A 16,693-nucleotide genomic window follows, 5' to 3' on the forward strand; every position below is an offset into this window, starting at 1 on the left:
ATAAATTTATTTTAATAATTTCTGTCTAGGTTCTGTTTTCAAGTGATATTTTACCCTTTGGATATTTCTTGCCCCTTTTGTCCTACATATGAAATTTGGAGACCCACTTTTAAAAGTGAATTAAGAATAAGGAGCTGAAAACTAAAGGGAACACAGCTATATGGCCTTAGTTTCTTTCTATGTGAAAAATGAGGATGTTGTCCTTTATAGCTTTACCTTACCTTCCAACTCAAAAAAATCTGATTTTTTATGAAACTGAAATTAAAAATAGTACTTGAGCGACATTAAATAGAAACTGTCTAAGTAATAGCAATTTGCTCGAGGATCAGACTGTGGGAAGTGGAAAAAGAAACTTCATTTTTCCTTAAATGAATTAGATGAGAACCAAGGGAAAAGATTAGTAGGAGACAACAGCATAACTATACATATATATATATATTTATAGTTTTATATATAACTATACATATATATGTATTTTTATATATATATATATATATTTTTTTTTTGAAGATGGAATCTCGCTCTTGTCACCTAGTCTGGAGTGCAGTGGCATGATCTTGGCTCATTTCAGCCTCTGCCTCCTGGGTTCAAGCAATTTTCCAGCCTCAGCCACCCAAGTAGCTGGAATTACAGGTGCCCACTGCCACACCCAGCTAACTTTTGTATTTTTAGTAGAGACAGGGTTTTGTCATGTTGGCCAGGCTGGTCTTGAACTCCTGACCTCAAGTGATCCTCCCGCCTTGGCCTCCCAAAGTGCTGGGATTACAGGCGTGAGCCATGGCGCCTGATCAACTATATGTTTTAATCAATGGAATAACTCATATAATTACATGGCCTCTCAGTTCAAGTGGATACTCAATCCTCTAACAAAATAATTATTTAAAATCTCAATAGCTTTTTGTTTTTTTAAGTGTGAATCTTACTATTAAAGAATATATCAGATTATCTCTGTTTCATTTGTACCTAATCATGTGGGTAACATTTTGGTTCAACTGAGCACCCTGTCTAAACGTAGACGTAGGATTGCATTTGGAAACAGGAGCTAAGAAGAGAGAGAGAGAGCTGTGTCCATCTGCACTGGAACTCAATGAGAACTGGAGTTCCTGGAGCAATCTGGGAGGAGGAGTTGAGGAAGAATGATGGTGAGAGAGAGGTGGAAAGAGTTGCTGGCACAATGGCCAGAGGCAAGGGCTCCAGGTGGCCTAGAGCAGCTGGTGAAAAGTCCCAAGAGTACCATTCCCAAAGATTAACTCCCAGATTTTTTTTGAAAACATTGATGATGGCCGGGCGCGGTGGCTCAAGCCTGTAATCCTAGCACTTTGGGAGGCCGAGACGGGCGGATCACGAGGTCAGAAGATCGAGACCATCCTGGCTAACACGGTGAAACCCCGTCTCTACTAAAAAATACAAAAAACTAGCCGGGCAAGGTGGCGGGCGCCTGTAGTCCCAGCTACTCGGGAGGCTGAGGCAGGAGAATGGCGTAGACCCAGGAGGCGGAGCTTGCAGTGAGCTGAGATCCGGCCACTGCACTCCAGCCCGGGCGACAGAGCCAGACTCCGTCTCAAAAAAAAAAAAAAAAAAGAAAACATTGATGATTTCCAAAAGGCATATTCATTATCATAAAAGACTGAAGAAATAAGGAGACCCAGTTAATTTAGGTAGTACTGAAATAATTATAAAATGAATCTATTTAACAAATCTAATAATACCCAGGCTGCTATAAAATACAGTTATTTAGTAGGAAAATACCAAGTTCTAACATGAACAACACGATATCTCACTTTACACTGTCCTTTTTTCCACTTGATATTTATTTTTGTTGTGATAGAGAACAAAACCTAAATTTGAAATATTCACAACTTGCCCCTGCTTATCTCCAAAGAAGGAAAGAGCTTTTGGTTTAGTGGTGGGTCCTTGTTGTTCTGATCACAGAAATAGATGAAGCTGTAGAATTTAAAAAGATGAAAGAGTATTGGATCACTACACATAGGCAGGAAATAGAGCTGTTGGGGTTGTGGGGCTAATAAAATATCCAGGAGGAGGGAGAGGTAAGCTAACATAGGAATTAAGTCAATATTTATTGGCACTTGCTATATGTATAGCTAAGTGTCATGTGCTGCAAACAAAAGTGCTTTCTATATATTCAAATTATTGACATACACTAATTCATCAGTTGTTGGTGTACACTGAGGAATGTATACAAAGCAGATAGCACCAGCTCATAAGAGGAGATATAAAAACTCCTAGCATGGATTTGTTGAATTTGCCTTGGATGGGGAGGCCCTCACTGTAGGTGGTAGAAGCCCTGGATTTACCAGCTTTGAGACCTTGGACTGGTCAACATTTCCTTATGGATTAATATCTAAAATAGAGAAAGATCTAACTTGCTTGAAGGCCAGTGAGCTAGGTCAGGGGTCTGTTAAGGTCACTTTAAATTCTATATTATAATTTAAGAAAGTGTTAGAATCGAATCATGTTTAACAGCATAGGCTTTTTTAAGGAGATAGACTTGGATTCAAATCCCCTTTGCATCATTACTAGGAAGTGGTGCCAGGAATGCTACCAGATATTTCTCATTCTCTGTTTCCTATTTTGTAAAGCGAGAATATCTCATAGGGCTATTATAGGAATAAAATAAGATCATGTTTGTAAAGCACTTACATTGTTCCTCATCCATGGAGACCTCTCAATAAATGGGAAATAGAAAAACAACTACACCTGTAAACATAAGGATTGAAATCAAATGGTCTAAATGCTTACAGTTTTTCAGACAAAAAGTTAAACCTAACTAGAATACTCAACTCCAGGCATTTTAGTTTAACAAGTTTGTACTAATGTGTGAACCTGTGCTTGAAAGACTAGTTCACAAACATAATAATTTCCCTTTATGTAGATCAGGGTGCATTTGCACAGATTCATTAATTTTCCTTCCATTTGAAACTTAAAAATATGATTCAAAATACATAGTAAAAACAATACAAAATTGCCAGCAGCCCCCACAATATAAGGTGGTGAGAAGTTATTTAATTCGTACCATGCATGTTACTCGGGTGAGGGATACCCTAAAAGTCCTGACTTGACCACTATGCAATCTAGGCATGTAACAAAATTGCACTCATGCCCCATAAATTTATACAAATTAAAAAAACCCAACCGCCCCCAAAGTATAAGGTGGAATACAGTATACCTCCGTGGTCTGCATATTGGTGTGTTTTTTCTCCCACCTTTTGGAATTGGATAAATATGCCCACATTCTCTTTTTCCATGTACTAACCAAGCTAACGGTCTGTTCTGGAATTGTCTCTTCCTTTTCTCTTGTTCATAGTTACAAAAGAAAACTGTTACAAGTTATGAGAGTACTGGCAAAGGCCAGGTAGCCTGGTAAGTGTCTCTAGGAGTCTGAAAGTGAGGACCTTACTAAGCTGGGCCAGTCCTTGGCAAAATACTAAAGTGGATCAAGCTTATGTTTGAACTCCTTCTATTTCCTGTATTTTCACTTGTTCCCTGCCTATCTAAAACATTAAGTAAAAGAATTGTTTTGCTCTTGGCTAACCCGGTGAAACTCCGTCTCTACTAAAAAAATACAAAAAACTAGCCGGGTGCGGTGGCGGGCGCCTGTAGTCCCAGCTACTCGGGAGGCTGAGGCAGGAGAATGGCGTAAACCCGGGAGGCGGAGCTTGCAGTGAGCTGAGATCCGGCCACTGCACTCCAGCCTCGGCGACAGAGCGAGACTCTGTCTCAAAAAAAAACAAAAACAAAAACAAAAAAACCCCAAAGAATTGTTTTGCTTAGTGAAATCATTTAAGAAATAACAAAGCATTGTCTGATAATAACTTAAAATACAAGTTGTCCTGGGGATTGCTTTTTAATTATGAATTTTGAAATAATTACATACTTACAAGAAGTTGAAAAAATAGTATAGAGAGGTCCTATACAGCTTTCACCCAGCTTTCCTTAATCTTACATAGTTTTAGTACATTACAAAACTAAAAAATTAACATTGGCACAATACGATTAATTAGACTATGGACAGAAGGATTTTTAAAGAGTGAAAAATTCTTAAGGCTAAAAGGAAATCTTTTCTAAGTCTTAATGTCACCTCTGTTTGTGTGGGCCTCAATTTTTGCACTTGTCTTATTGAATTGAATTTTAGATCAACTTGCGGTCTTCTCCATTCTATCCCTTCAGAGCAGGGACCATACTTACTTTAATAAGACAGGTGAATAAAGCATGGTCACTGCTCTGGCATGCATAAGTATTTTTGGTTGAAAGGATGACTAATAGTTGCTTACGTCTGTAACGGGCTTCATAGTTTTCAAAGCCCATTTATACACATTATGGCTACTGAGAATTATCATGGTCTAGGGGAGAGAGCACGGGCTTTGAAAGCATTCCAATCTTGGCATTTATTAGCTCGAGTCTTGTGACAAGGCACTGAATGTCCTACCTCGTGTGCTTAATTGTATCCACATAATAGAGTTGTTGTGAAGATTCAGGAGGTAATTTTTGTAACAAAGAACGGAACACAGGAGGTCTGAGAGGTAGACAGGGTAAAGGATTTGATTGCCATTTCACATGCTCAGAAGAGGTAAATCATTTGCTGAAAACCATAGAACTGGTACATGGTAGTGCAGCTAAGCATCTTAGGTTAGGTGTCTTCCATGATATCACATCGCCTTTCCCGTAACAGGAAAGTGGATATAAAAACAAAATAAAACAAAACAAACACACGGAGAAACAACCACCATGGGGCATTTACAGAGGTTTAAGAATTTGTTCTTATGCGTGGTTGTTGATTTCCGTTGCTGTGTGCCCAGGAAATTCTCACTTACGTGAAGCCTGGGTGAGGGGCTAAACTCAAGGTGAACCCTGGCTGTGGGTGCTATTTCAGGGGGTCCCTGACAAGTGTTCCCCCACCCTAACATGCAGTTAACACCATGTAGCCAGGAATTGGCTTGCCAAACTTTGCTGCAAATGTTTATGCCCTCATTTCCTGGGGAAGGCGTGGAAGGATGAGAACTTGGAGCTCTCAACTTACACTACATTCCCAAATTTTCTTTTGAATCAAAAGAGAAGTTAAATTTAAAGAGACAGAGGGTTTTGGCATCATCATGACCACCATCATTATTATTCCCTGCTCATGAAAATAATTATTAACAAAAACGTACATGTAAACATGGAATTTTTTTCCTAACCTGAAATGACTGGTAACACAGTGGTCAAAATTGCTTCTCAACCTGCCCTAAACACCTTTTATATACCCTTAAATTCTTTATACTAGAATGACTATTCTGAAAATATTCCTCTGGCTTATTTAATCTATTCACTTCATTGAAATGGAAAAGGGATGGTAAAATATGGTATTATTTTTTGAAGCTGTTGGCCACAAATGTCAAAAGCTCTAGTAGTTTAAACATGGAATTATAATTAGAAACATTACATTTTCAGTGGTGGTTTGCAATTTATTGTTTTCCCTTCAGTTAAAAAATAGGAATGTCAGTAATCAAGATTAGAGATGGAGAAAGCTAGGACTAGAATATTTCCCTGGGATTCTGAATAGTTTCTGTGGTTTTGATGCCATCCTTTAATTTTAACTCTAGATGAGATGGAGTAGAGGGAAGGAGGAAAGAAGGAGAAAAAGGAAAATATAATCACTTTGACACATTGCAATTGGGAGAGTCAGGATTGAAAGTTACCCTGAGACATTCCTTAATAGAAGAGCTCAGAGTTAACAAAACTTATGCAAACTTTTAAGAGACAGAACTATAAAAAGGCTTGTTAACTTCTCAATTAGTGAAAGCCCACATTCCCGGAATCATAAAGGACTAAAGATACCCAGAAAGTTTTGTTCTTGGTTTGGCTTTGACTTTTTCATATTTATTACCTAAGAAACAAAAACATTTTATTTCTATGTACATACTATAATTCAAATGGAGCTTAACACACAACAGCTGTTTCCCTTGAATTTAAAAAAGATTTTCTGAAAAATAAACCATAGCACACATAGAGAAAACAAAATTTGTCCTTATAGTAAAAATAACATGCCCACTTGGAGCTTCTTTTGTGCCTATGTTTTTCATTGCTTTGTGCTTTCCCTTGTTTTTCTTTCAAGGAACAGTGATAAATCTTGCTAAATAAAAAGAGTTTTAAGAATGCATCTCCCTGCCCAGAAGCACACCTATGATAGCAAATCACAAAGGATAAGGGCGAGAGAGCATTACAATTACACAGAAACTGGCACAAATGTGAGGACTTTCCTAGGATTTTTCAATGAACATATTCCTTGAATACAGTTTAAGAATCACTACTCTTTAAACATTATAATGTTGCTTATAATATCAATTATATGAATTGGTTATTATGAAGCCTAGGTTTACATGGCACATCAGTCTTGCTTCACTATTGACTATGATAAGATATTACAGTTTTTAATACAAATACCAGACATTTACTAAGAAGAACAATTCTGAAGTGAGATTACAATTTTATCAGTAAATGCATTTTATCTTAAAAGCATAAATATAAGGAATAAACATTTGTGCTTGCGGTTATTCCACAAAATACTAAGGTATACAAAATTAGATACTGAGCATACTTACAATATTTTCCAATAATTAAGATGTAGAAGAAGACAGGACCAGATGTCATTTCCTTCTCTCTGAGCAACTGATTAATGAAAGTGAACAAAATTTGGTCTTGGTTTCTGAATCGCATACAGCTCACGGTGGTTGTGTGCTATTTCTGTCTGCAATCTTAGCAGCTACAAAGCAGTCCTCCCTCCTTCCACTCCCATTTCCTTTCTCTGTCTCTTTCCATTCCCTCTTTTTTTCTTTCCTCCTTTCTATTCTCAGGATCTCTCCTCCCCGCCCTCCTTCTCTAAATGTCCTAATCTCCTTCTTTACACATATGCACGCGTGTGCATGCACACACACACACACACACAGCTGAGCAGCAATAAAGTTTCAGAGAACACACAGGATATCTACAAACGAGGGTGTATACAAACTCTGAGAAATGTCTGAACTGATCAAAGATACACTACCAGAAAGAAATTGAGCTAGAGATATCTCATAAGCAAAAACATATTTTTTCCCCTTGTGACATAGGACTAGGAAAAGAATGGAATTACACAGGGCAAAATGCCTTTGTGGAATTAACTATAGGGTAGGAATTAAAGTGTAACTACAGCAATCGTTTATAAACTGTTTGAGTTTGGGAATTCGAACAATAGGATATTGTTGAAAGAAGAATACAAAGGAATAAAACAACAACTTAAAATCCTTTTGAACTTGTGAATTTTGCTACAATGGAGACCATGACATGTCACTGGATGTCCTGGAGCAAAGCCGGCCTGGGTTTAAATTATAGGTCCCCTGTGACTTTAGAGTTATGCAGGTGCTGATTCTTGGCTGAGCCTTGCTTTTCTGGAGCAAAATATGTACGCAACAAGGTAGCTCTGATGGCCAGCACAGGGCATAGTGAGGGGTGTAGGTCCTACTGCATTACAGGTGATTATTAAGTGTCAGTCATTCATATGGTGATTTTTATTATTTGACCAGTTGGGGAAAAAGTATGAAAATGCAATGAACATTTCTGTAGACTGCATTTTCTTTTAACCAGACTGGGTCATTCTTATTTTGCAACCTGCTGATGAATTTCTGGAACAAATGAGTAGTAGCTCTTTGACATGAGGAATTTATTTTTGAGGTTAATGCTTCCTACTTGTAGATATACAAGTAGAATCTGCTTGGATTACATATCTGTACATCATTGACTTCAATATAATAAGCCTATTTCTAAATAAGGGCTAAAAGGTTATACTAACACTGCTTCCTCTCCCCATAAATATAATTAATTCCATGAAAGAAGAATTATAGAAATCTTCACAAGTCCTTATTCATTTAGCAGTAGATTTATTTAGCGAAGACACTGTTCTTTTGATGGACATGCTTATGGTTAACTGAATTTAGTCCCATAAAATGTTCACTATTTTTAATAATACTTGAAATATTTTAAGATTATTATGTGGGTGGTTCATGGATTTTTAAAAAAATTATTTAGAAATAGCAGTTTTTTGGAAGGATGCTGTGGAATATGTCAAGGGCAGTATCAGAAGGAGGACCCATAAGAAGCTTCTTAATAGTAAAATTGAAGAACTTGCTTTGGGAAGTGTCAATAAAAAGTAAGCTGTTGATACAGAGGTCTTCAAAATCATTCTGATGTTATTGTGCAAACTTTGAAAATTTTGCCTGAGCGCATTATCACAGATACATACAATTAGTGGGCCGCTAGCCAGGAAGTACTCGTTAACAATGTATTTTAAATCTTCTCAAATTATCAGGGCAAAATTTCCAAATCATCTGTCATTTTATTAAGAATCTATTAGGTTTTACTAAAATAGATGTTTATCTGAATGAATAATTTTCATTGTTTGTCACTTCTGTCTTATTTTTGGGCAAAGGCAGTGAATCTGGCATATTAGTTTTATAGAAGTATTTTGGTGGCAAAACCCAAAAGTGAATATAGTATACCCTGGCCATACATTGAGGTAGGTACTGTTTGTACTATGGGCTGGAGAATTCCTTATTGTGAGAGGCTGTCCCTTACATTGTAGAATGTTTAATAACCTCCCTGGCCTCCACCCACTGGATGCCTGTAGCACTCTCCAGTTGCAACAATTAAAGGTGTCTCCAGCAGTTGGCAAATGTTCCTGAAGGACAAGATCACTCCTGGTTGAGAACCACTGCATTGTAGCAAAAGACTCCCCTAAGTAATCTTTAGGTATTATTATTATTATTATTATTAAACCAGATTACTGAAATAGAATTCTTCTTAAGATTTGAATTAAAGTGTGTTTTCTCATTCTCTTGTTTTGCAGTTTGAAGACACATATTAAAGAGTTTTAAAAACAAATAGATAGTGTATGTTCTTAGCCTTCTCTTCCTGCCTACATTGTTCAATTATAAACTTGCACTCTGGGCCCAGTAGAATCTGTGATGTCAATGCCTCCACTTGGCTGAGCATGTCAGGGGTTTCTACCCTAGACACGGGCTAATAGAGGCTGATACCCTTTCTTATCTTTGAATCTCTTCTTAAAACCTTATTGAGGCTCTTTGAATAATAACAAAAACTTCCATTTGAAAATTACTTCTCAAACCAACCTAGTGAGTCAAACTAAACAAGCATTGTTAACCTGCCTGCACTGTACAGATCCACAATAATCTTGTGGCTTTTCCATCCTACCATGACGGAAATAAACCATGACTTTTTTTTTTTTTTTTTTTTCAGTATCATGTTTTAAAACTGGGTAATGGCACTTGAGGGCTTCTGTCCATGTTTCTGAACCTTTTCACAATCACCATTTTTCAACAGTAGAAAAAGCCATTTTATGGTGTGTTTTTTTGATTGTAGACCTGGGAAAGTCCCAGTGCGAGAGGCTGGTAAAACCTCAATAAGACCTTCATCATGTAGAGATATTCGGATAATAGTAAACTAACCATACATTAAAAATATTAAGTGCAATCTAAAGGCTAAAATGCATGCTGCCAAATTGTTCATTCTATGCATCCATTTCTAGTTGACAGCTGTCAGTCAGGCAAGACCCTTGAGGAACTCATCACCTCTGTGTCACACCAAAAATACTAGCTGCTTGATTTAGCATTAAACAATTCTGAAATGAAATAACTTTTAGGGAGTGATACCTAGCAAAATGTGCAACTAGGACAGAGCAGTTAGTAGGCACAGGTATTTCTTAAAATATTTTGTAGAAAATCTAAACAATTTTACCCTAGATGAAAACTGACCAGAAGCTACTGTCATTTTAGCAGGAAATCAACCATTACATTGTAAGCCAAATCCCATGTGGATTTTCGTGTTGCCCTATATCCAGTTGAGGGATATAACAGGGAGATAACAGAATTTAGTGACCCTCTGCAAAGTTGTTAATGTGAAGAAGAGGAGGGCAGTGTCAACAAGTCAACAAGCTCAACATTTATCTATCCATCTCTGTATCATCTTACACAATAAGTGCAAACTCTGGGCAGGGCTTAGTATTAACTTTGTTTTACATAGTTCCCTTAACTGAATATATTCAAGCTTTAGGCTTATTCTATCTAGATTGAGCCTACCTTGCTCAAGACTGATGGGATAAAATAAGTGATATAGTCTGTTGACTGGGTTAGTGGGTGGGATCTGGAAATTAACCTTGCTGTTTCATGTCTGGTAACCTGTGTGTTCTCTAAGCAGCCATCTTTCTTACTCTTCCCTCACAACCTTAATGCGCATGCTCAGTCACTGTGGTTAAGCTGCAGCTGCTTCAGATTTCTTGATCGCACTTCAGCCACTCTGCTATGATTGGAGCCTTGTCTCTAAGTCCACTCACTTGCCTATGATCTAGCTTGCTTTTCACCCCATGGGATCAACTCACGGGAGATCTGGTGCTCTTTGCCCTAGCCTGATAATCTCAATGTTCTCTCCTTTGGGCACTATCTCCTGCTGATGCTTCTTCATGCTTCATTTGAGGCTACCTGATTTATACCAGGGTATTTCCCACATGCTGGAAGACAGAATAAATTAGAAAAGTAAAAGTGGCTTGTTCCAGAAATACCAGTAGAACATTGGGAGTTCTGGTCCCACTTTTGCTCCTAATTCGACATGTAAACTCTGATAAGTCACTTAAAAGCTTTAGTCTTTTTACCTCACTAGTAAAACAAATAGTCAATCTTTTAGATGTATTATAGCCCTGTCACTTTATGAAATATGATACTCTGCTTTAAGATAATTTATGAATTATGGAGACAGAATGCACAAAGCTGATTGTCTGAAATACATACATATTTTTACATTTTTCAATAAATATAAATTGATGCCATGAACATAATGTATTAAAGGAGGTATGAGAGATCATCAAGGAGACTGGTTTGGAGGGCCGGGTAGGGTCAAGTGTGGAAGATTTTTTAGAGAGGAAGAGCTGTGTACTGAGTGTGGAAGACAAAGAAAGACATAGACTGAGAGAGAGTAATGGAAACAACATTTCATATCAAAGACAAGTGAGTGCAAATGCTCGGCATGTGCAAATAGCAGGTCTGGATGGGTTTATGGCCAGAAAATAACATAATTGGTATTGGAGAGCTATGGAATAATTAGTTGCTGGAGAGTGTCAAACATTAGGTTAATTTATTTTTTATTGTAAAATTTAAATTTAAATTCATAATCAACATATGGTAATTGTACATACTTATGTGATGTCTCAATGCTTGTATACATTTTATAATGTTCAAATCAGGGTAATTACCTTCTATCACTTTAAACATTTATCATCGCTTTGTTGTGAAACATTCAAAATCTTCTAGTATCTTCAACTATATCTTCAACTGTACACTGCATTGTTATTTGCTATAGTCACCCTGCTGTATAACAGAAACACCAGAAGTTATTCTCCCTGTCTAAATGTAACCTCGTACTTGTCAACCAACTTCTTCCCAGACTCTGGTAACCACTATTCTACGCTCTACTTCTGTGAAACAAGCTTCTTTAGATTCCACGTATAATATTATGCAGTGTTTGTCTTTCTGCATCTGCCTTATTTCACATGACATGTTCTCCAGCTTTATCCATTTTGCTGTAAATGACAGGATTTCATTCTGTTTTATGGCTGAATGGTATTCCATTGTATCTATCTATCTATCTATCTATCTATCTATCTATCTATCTATCTATCTATCTATCTATCTACCTATCTATCCATCCATGTATCTATACAGTTTTCTTCATAATCATCTATAGATGGGCTTTTAGGTTGAGTCTATACCTTGGCTATTGTGGATGGTGCTGCAATAAACATGGAAGAGCAGATATCTCTTTGACATACTGATTTCTTTTCCTTTGTATATATCTCCAGTAATGGGATTGCTGGATCCTATGTTAGTTCTATTTTTAATTTCTTCAGGCACCTTCATTCTCTTTCCCACAGTAACTATATAACAATTCCTCATTTAATGCCACTGACAGGTTCTTGGAAACTGTGGCTTTAAGTGAAATTGCAAACTGTAAGCCATAGGAAGTTAACTCCTGTTTATATATCAATTAGCCTATGATAAAATTGGTTCTGTTATACAGTATGTCTTTTAACTTAAAGTCACAGTTTCCAATAACTTATCTATGTTGTTAAGTAAGGACTTGCTGTACTAATTTACATTCTCACCACTGGTGCCTAAGGCTTCCCTGTTCTTCAATTTCTGAGCAACGGAGTGATATGATCAAAAGGAGACTAACAAAGAAAACTAGTTTCATGACCATATGATACAAAAGATGAGAAAGAGCAGAGACTCTAGGTAAATGAGGCTATTGAGTAACAGAAGTAAGTCAGCTATTATGTTCTGTGTGACTGAGAAGGCATGCAAACACAATACATTACCAGAAAGAACATAATCTTAATAGTGGTTAATCATGAACACACTGACATTAGAACAGGGATGTCCAATAGAAATACAATGTGAGCTACAGATGCAATTTAAAGTTTTCTAGAAGCCATACTTAAAAAGTAAAAAGAAACAGATGAATCACTTTTAATAATAAATTTTAACTCAGGATATTAAAAATATTACCACTTCAACATGTGATCAATATAAAAATTATTAAAGAGATATTTTTTATTAATGAGATAAATTATTAATGAGATAAGAGGTACATGTGCAGGATTGTTACAAAGGTATATTGTGTGATGTTGATGTTTAGAGTGTGAATGAACCCATTGGGAATGTAAATTAGTTCAGCCACTGTGGAGAGTAGTTTGGAGATTTCTCAAATAACTAGCAGTTTATTATTTATCTTTGAAATTCAGTATGTATTTTACTATGCAGCACAATTTGGTGCAACTACATTTCAAGAGTTCAGTAGCTGCATGTAGCAGGTTGTTACCCCGTTGGATGGTGCAGTTCAAGAGGATGGGGCAAGAGGTTTCAAGATTCCATCAAGTTATACTTTATCATATTAAACATAACCATGGGATGTCCTACATATAAAGATTTATAGAGCTTCAGTAGTTTTAACCTGATGGTCATGTAAAAACAATAGTTTCCATAATTAAGTCAAATTTTAATAAAACAGTAGGGACAACATAAGGTTACCAAACTTAATTTTGTCAAATAAAAACATTAATAGCAACAATAAAGGCCCTACCATTTATCTTTTACCATCATTTGAATCATTTGATAAATGTAAAGACATTTTAATATCACAAAATTAGGAAAGCTATAATGTTCAAACACAGTCCTCTAAACAGAATATATTTAGTTTCACTAAAATGACTAAATTGTCCTTATTTTTCTTATTTCATTGCAGATGAATAAAAAGTCCCACAGACCCTGTCTGTGGACTGTAATCTGGGAACCACTGATCTAGTCCAGGCTCAGGGTCTCTCTGATAGCACAAGTCCTTCAAAATCATGTAGGACACAGCAGCTTCAAACAACAATGCATTCTGTTAGCTATTAACCAGTGTTTTGAGTCATGGTCAATGAATCTAGGTACTGCCTTTGTATGTCTCCCTGTTAGCATCTGTTGGAGGCCCTAAGTCTTAGCTTAAAGCTAAGGGCCTCCCAATTCATTTGGAGGGGCTGCTTAGCAGGGGCTGCCCAATTCATTTTGAATTATGGCCCTTTGTCTACACTCTGGAAGATCCTTCCTTTGTATTGATTTGAATTGGCCACCTCTAAAGTGAATATTGCAGAATATGCCTCTTTTGGGTAACAGGATGGGTAAGTACTGAGAAAAAGAAAGATTGGCAAAGGAAAAGACAAATGGCAAGCAAATGGGTCATTAACTATTGTACGTTGAATGAGAATATTGTTAGGCTTTATGAACTGCTGTATGTGAAGCTTGCGAAGAACATGAAATGTAACTGCTATTATCACAATAGTCATAAATGCACATATTAAAAATAATTATGTAATTAAGTTTATAATTTTGCTTTGTGAAGACAGATCAATTTTGTCATCTTACTTTCCTCCTGGTGAGATAACACTCTTCAGGCTGTGCTACTGAACTAAAAAGGTGTCAGAATGAGACATCCTAGTTGTGAAAACAAAAATGTGTCTCCTTTTTCTCATTTAATCTTCCTTTAGAATTACTGGAGTTCAAATTGGAGTTTCTGGAATTTCTAAATGATTTCCCAGATAACTGACTATTGGTCATGTTTACATGTCATGCAATAGTTACAGGGAATTTCTTGGTGATTGTATTTTCCAGAGACTAACTAAACACAATACATAACTGGGTCTGGTTGTAAGAACCTAGTGGATAGGTTTTGGTAGTTCCTCATTCCTATCATGTTTACTGCTCGCTGTTCACCTTGTGAAATACAAAGCTGGGTTGTCTCCACAATTTGCCCATTTATAAATATATTCAATAGTCACATGTTTGTTAGGGTCAAATATCTTACCAGATCTGCTATAAGGGTACATAAGAAAACATTTTCTGGGTGAAATATTGTAAGATGTATGTAAGTGTTGGAACCAAAGGGAGCTGGTGAGGAGGATATAGCAGCGTCAGTCAAGGTACAAAGGGCTGAAACAAAGAATAAAGACAAGTAGAATTAGGGCAGTAAAAATTGGAAACACCAAGGATCAACAGAGACTTAACAAAAGCTTAGAAGACTATTGGACATTATTGAGCAATAAAGTGAAAAGAAGGGCAGGTGGGAGGAGGATGGGTCTCTGGAAGTGGGTGCTAAATGGGCTGATTTTGTGTGCCAGGCCTCTGTGAGACTATTTTAACCAGCTGATGGGATACTTTGGACACTGTCTGGTATTGTACTGGGTATTATACTAGTACTGTTCTGTATGCCCAGTTACTGTCCTAGAAGAAAGGAGCCTTGGATGATGGTAATGCACTAAAAGATTAGAAAGAGCAGGGTTGGAAAGATGATAAATCTAGGTGCACTTTGTCAAATTAGTGAATCGATGGCAAACTCTATTTACTTGCATCTCCATCATGACCATTACTGGATTTGCCATTTTTCCCTTCTGTCCAGTAACAGTAGCTATTCTTTACCTCCAGCAATTTTCTTATTTTTGTTCATTGTGCCCAAATGCTTTGCAAGTCTCCACATCACACTAGTAATTTACAACTTCTGAAAGACTGGGAGAATTGGTACTCCTAGCATCATTAAAATGAGTTTCTGAGCAGGGTTGTTATTAAAACTATGCTTGAACATTAAATAAACAATAAGAAAAAAACCCTAAAGTCCTAAAACGTAATCTTGCTACAAAAGAATTTGTACTAGTCAGTATGCAGCAGAGGAGCTAGTTTTCAGAGAGTTGAACAGCCAGTGGCAGTAAACAAGCACGTGTTCTTTATAAAAAGTGCTTCAATTAACATAAAAATACACAGAGCCTAAAATCAGTTACAAATAGCTTCTTAGCACATATGTTAAATAATCTGTAGTTTCAAATCTTTAATGAATGAACAGTGTTTCCTTTGGACATTAATTTATACCATAACATTTAGGAAACTAATGTACAATACTGTTTTATTGCAATACTCATCTTAATTATTCTCTCACATAGTAGGTGTATAGTTCTCTGAGGTAAATGGATTTTTCCTTAGATGCTGTTTATTAGAGTATCACATAAATGGTGATAGAATAAACAGTGCCAACTGGAAATTTTTTAGAATGTGGTTTTATTTTAATAAGAGGTATGCATAATTGATAGTAAACCATACCCATATACTCATGGATGAATTTAGAAAAAATTAATTTTCTATGCAGTTTGAATTTGCCTTGGAATTTTTGGAAAATCTATAAACATATGTGAAGTAAATTTTAATTTAGTTGCTTTTTAAAGGTAAAACAGCATATTTAATCATATGTTATTCTAAAACGAAAAGCACATATGTTCTTTGAAAAATTGTCTACAAGCTAAAATAAAAAAAATGGCAGCGCTTAAACTTCCCAATATGAAGGCAAAAGTAGATTCAGTATAATGATGTTAGACAAATTTTTGACATTTAAAAAATGAATATAATACTATTGTTTACTAAAATTCCTCTAAGGAACATTGAGGTTCTGATAAGATAAATTTTAGAGCTGGTAGTCTGAATGTCTTAATTTTCTCTAATAGTGACTTAAAAATTTTTTTTTGTAACAATTTTGGTTTTTTTGACTGGACCGCTCAGATAGTCTAGACCAGTAGTTCTCATGGTCTGGTCCTGGGAACTGATCAGAAATACAGATTCTCAGGCTGCAACTCCAGGGGCTGAAGCATAACCCTAGGGTGGGCCCAGAGACACATGGTTTAACAAGCCCTCTAGATGATTCTGATACACGTTCAAGTTTGGGAACCACTGCTCTAGAAGGAGTTGAGATCTTTCTTGTCTCATTTATGAGATGAAAAAATAATAGAGAATGTTTGTCTTCAGGCATAGGTCTTGCTCCTTCTTTAAGTGGCTAAATCCAAGTTGCTAAAGAATAACCATCAGTACTGATCATCAGACAAAAACAAGGAGAATTCCTCCTACGGTGGCTTTTGAAGTTGCACTTTGGAGGACAAACCACAATAGGCATGCAAGGGGGCTTTATAGGAAAAATGTATTTATTTGATTTACAGAAAAATGTATTTTGAAAGTCATTAACAATTATCACTGGGTCATGTGCCAGATGCTAAAAAGAAATCAGCATGGTCTAGAAGAAGATG

General features: G+C 36.4%; 1 protein-coding gene and 1 long non-coding RNA gene across 9 annotated transcripts in view; one reads left to right on the top strand and one right to left on the bottom strand.

Annotated features, from left to right (window-relative positions):
- The window catches only part of RXFP1 (relaxin family peptide receptor 1), a 130,999-nt gene extending 120,489 nt beyond the window's left edge, over positions 1–10,510 (bottom strand). For 3 of the 8 annotated variants that reach the window (XM_003899313.5, XM_009207771.4, XM_009207773.4), the window contains exon 1: positions 6,600–7,029. In XM_003899313.5, coding sequence (XP_003899362.1) covers positions 6,600–6,714 — 115 coding nt within the window. In that variant the 5' untranslated portion in view covers positions 6,715–7,029. Of the gene's footprint in view, positions 1–6,599; positions 7,036–10,426 lie in introns of those variants that run through there. The other 5 variants (XM_009207770.4, XM_003899311.5, XM_009207769.4 and 2 more) reach the window with 4 other exon arrangements.
- Positions 1–16,693, top strand: part of LOC116274125 — a 148,873-nt gene that overhangs the window by 99,529 nt on the left and 32,651 nt on the right. The gene's annotated exons all lie outside the window — the stretch shown is intronic.

This window comes from Papio anubis, chromosome 3 (assembly GCF_008728515.1).
Source record: "Papio anubis isolate 15944 chromosome 3, Panubis1.0, whole genome shotgun sequence".
Taxonomy (NCBI): domain Eukaryota; kingdom Metazoa; phylum Chordata; class Mammalia; order Primates; family Cercopithecidae; genus Papio; species Papio anubis.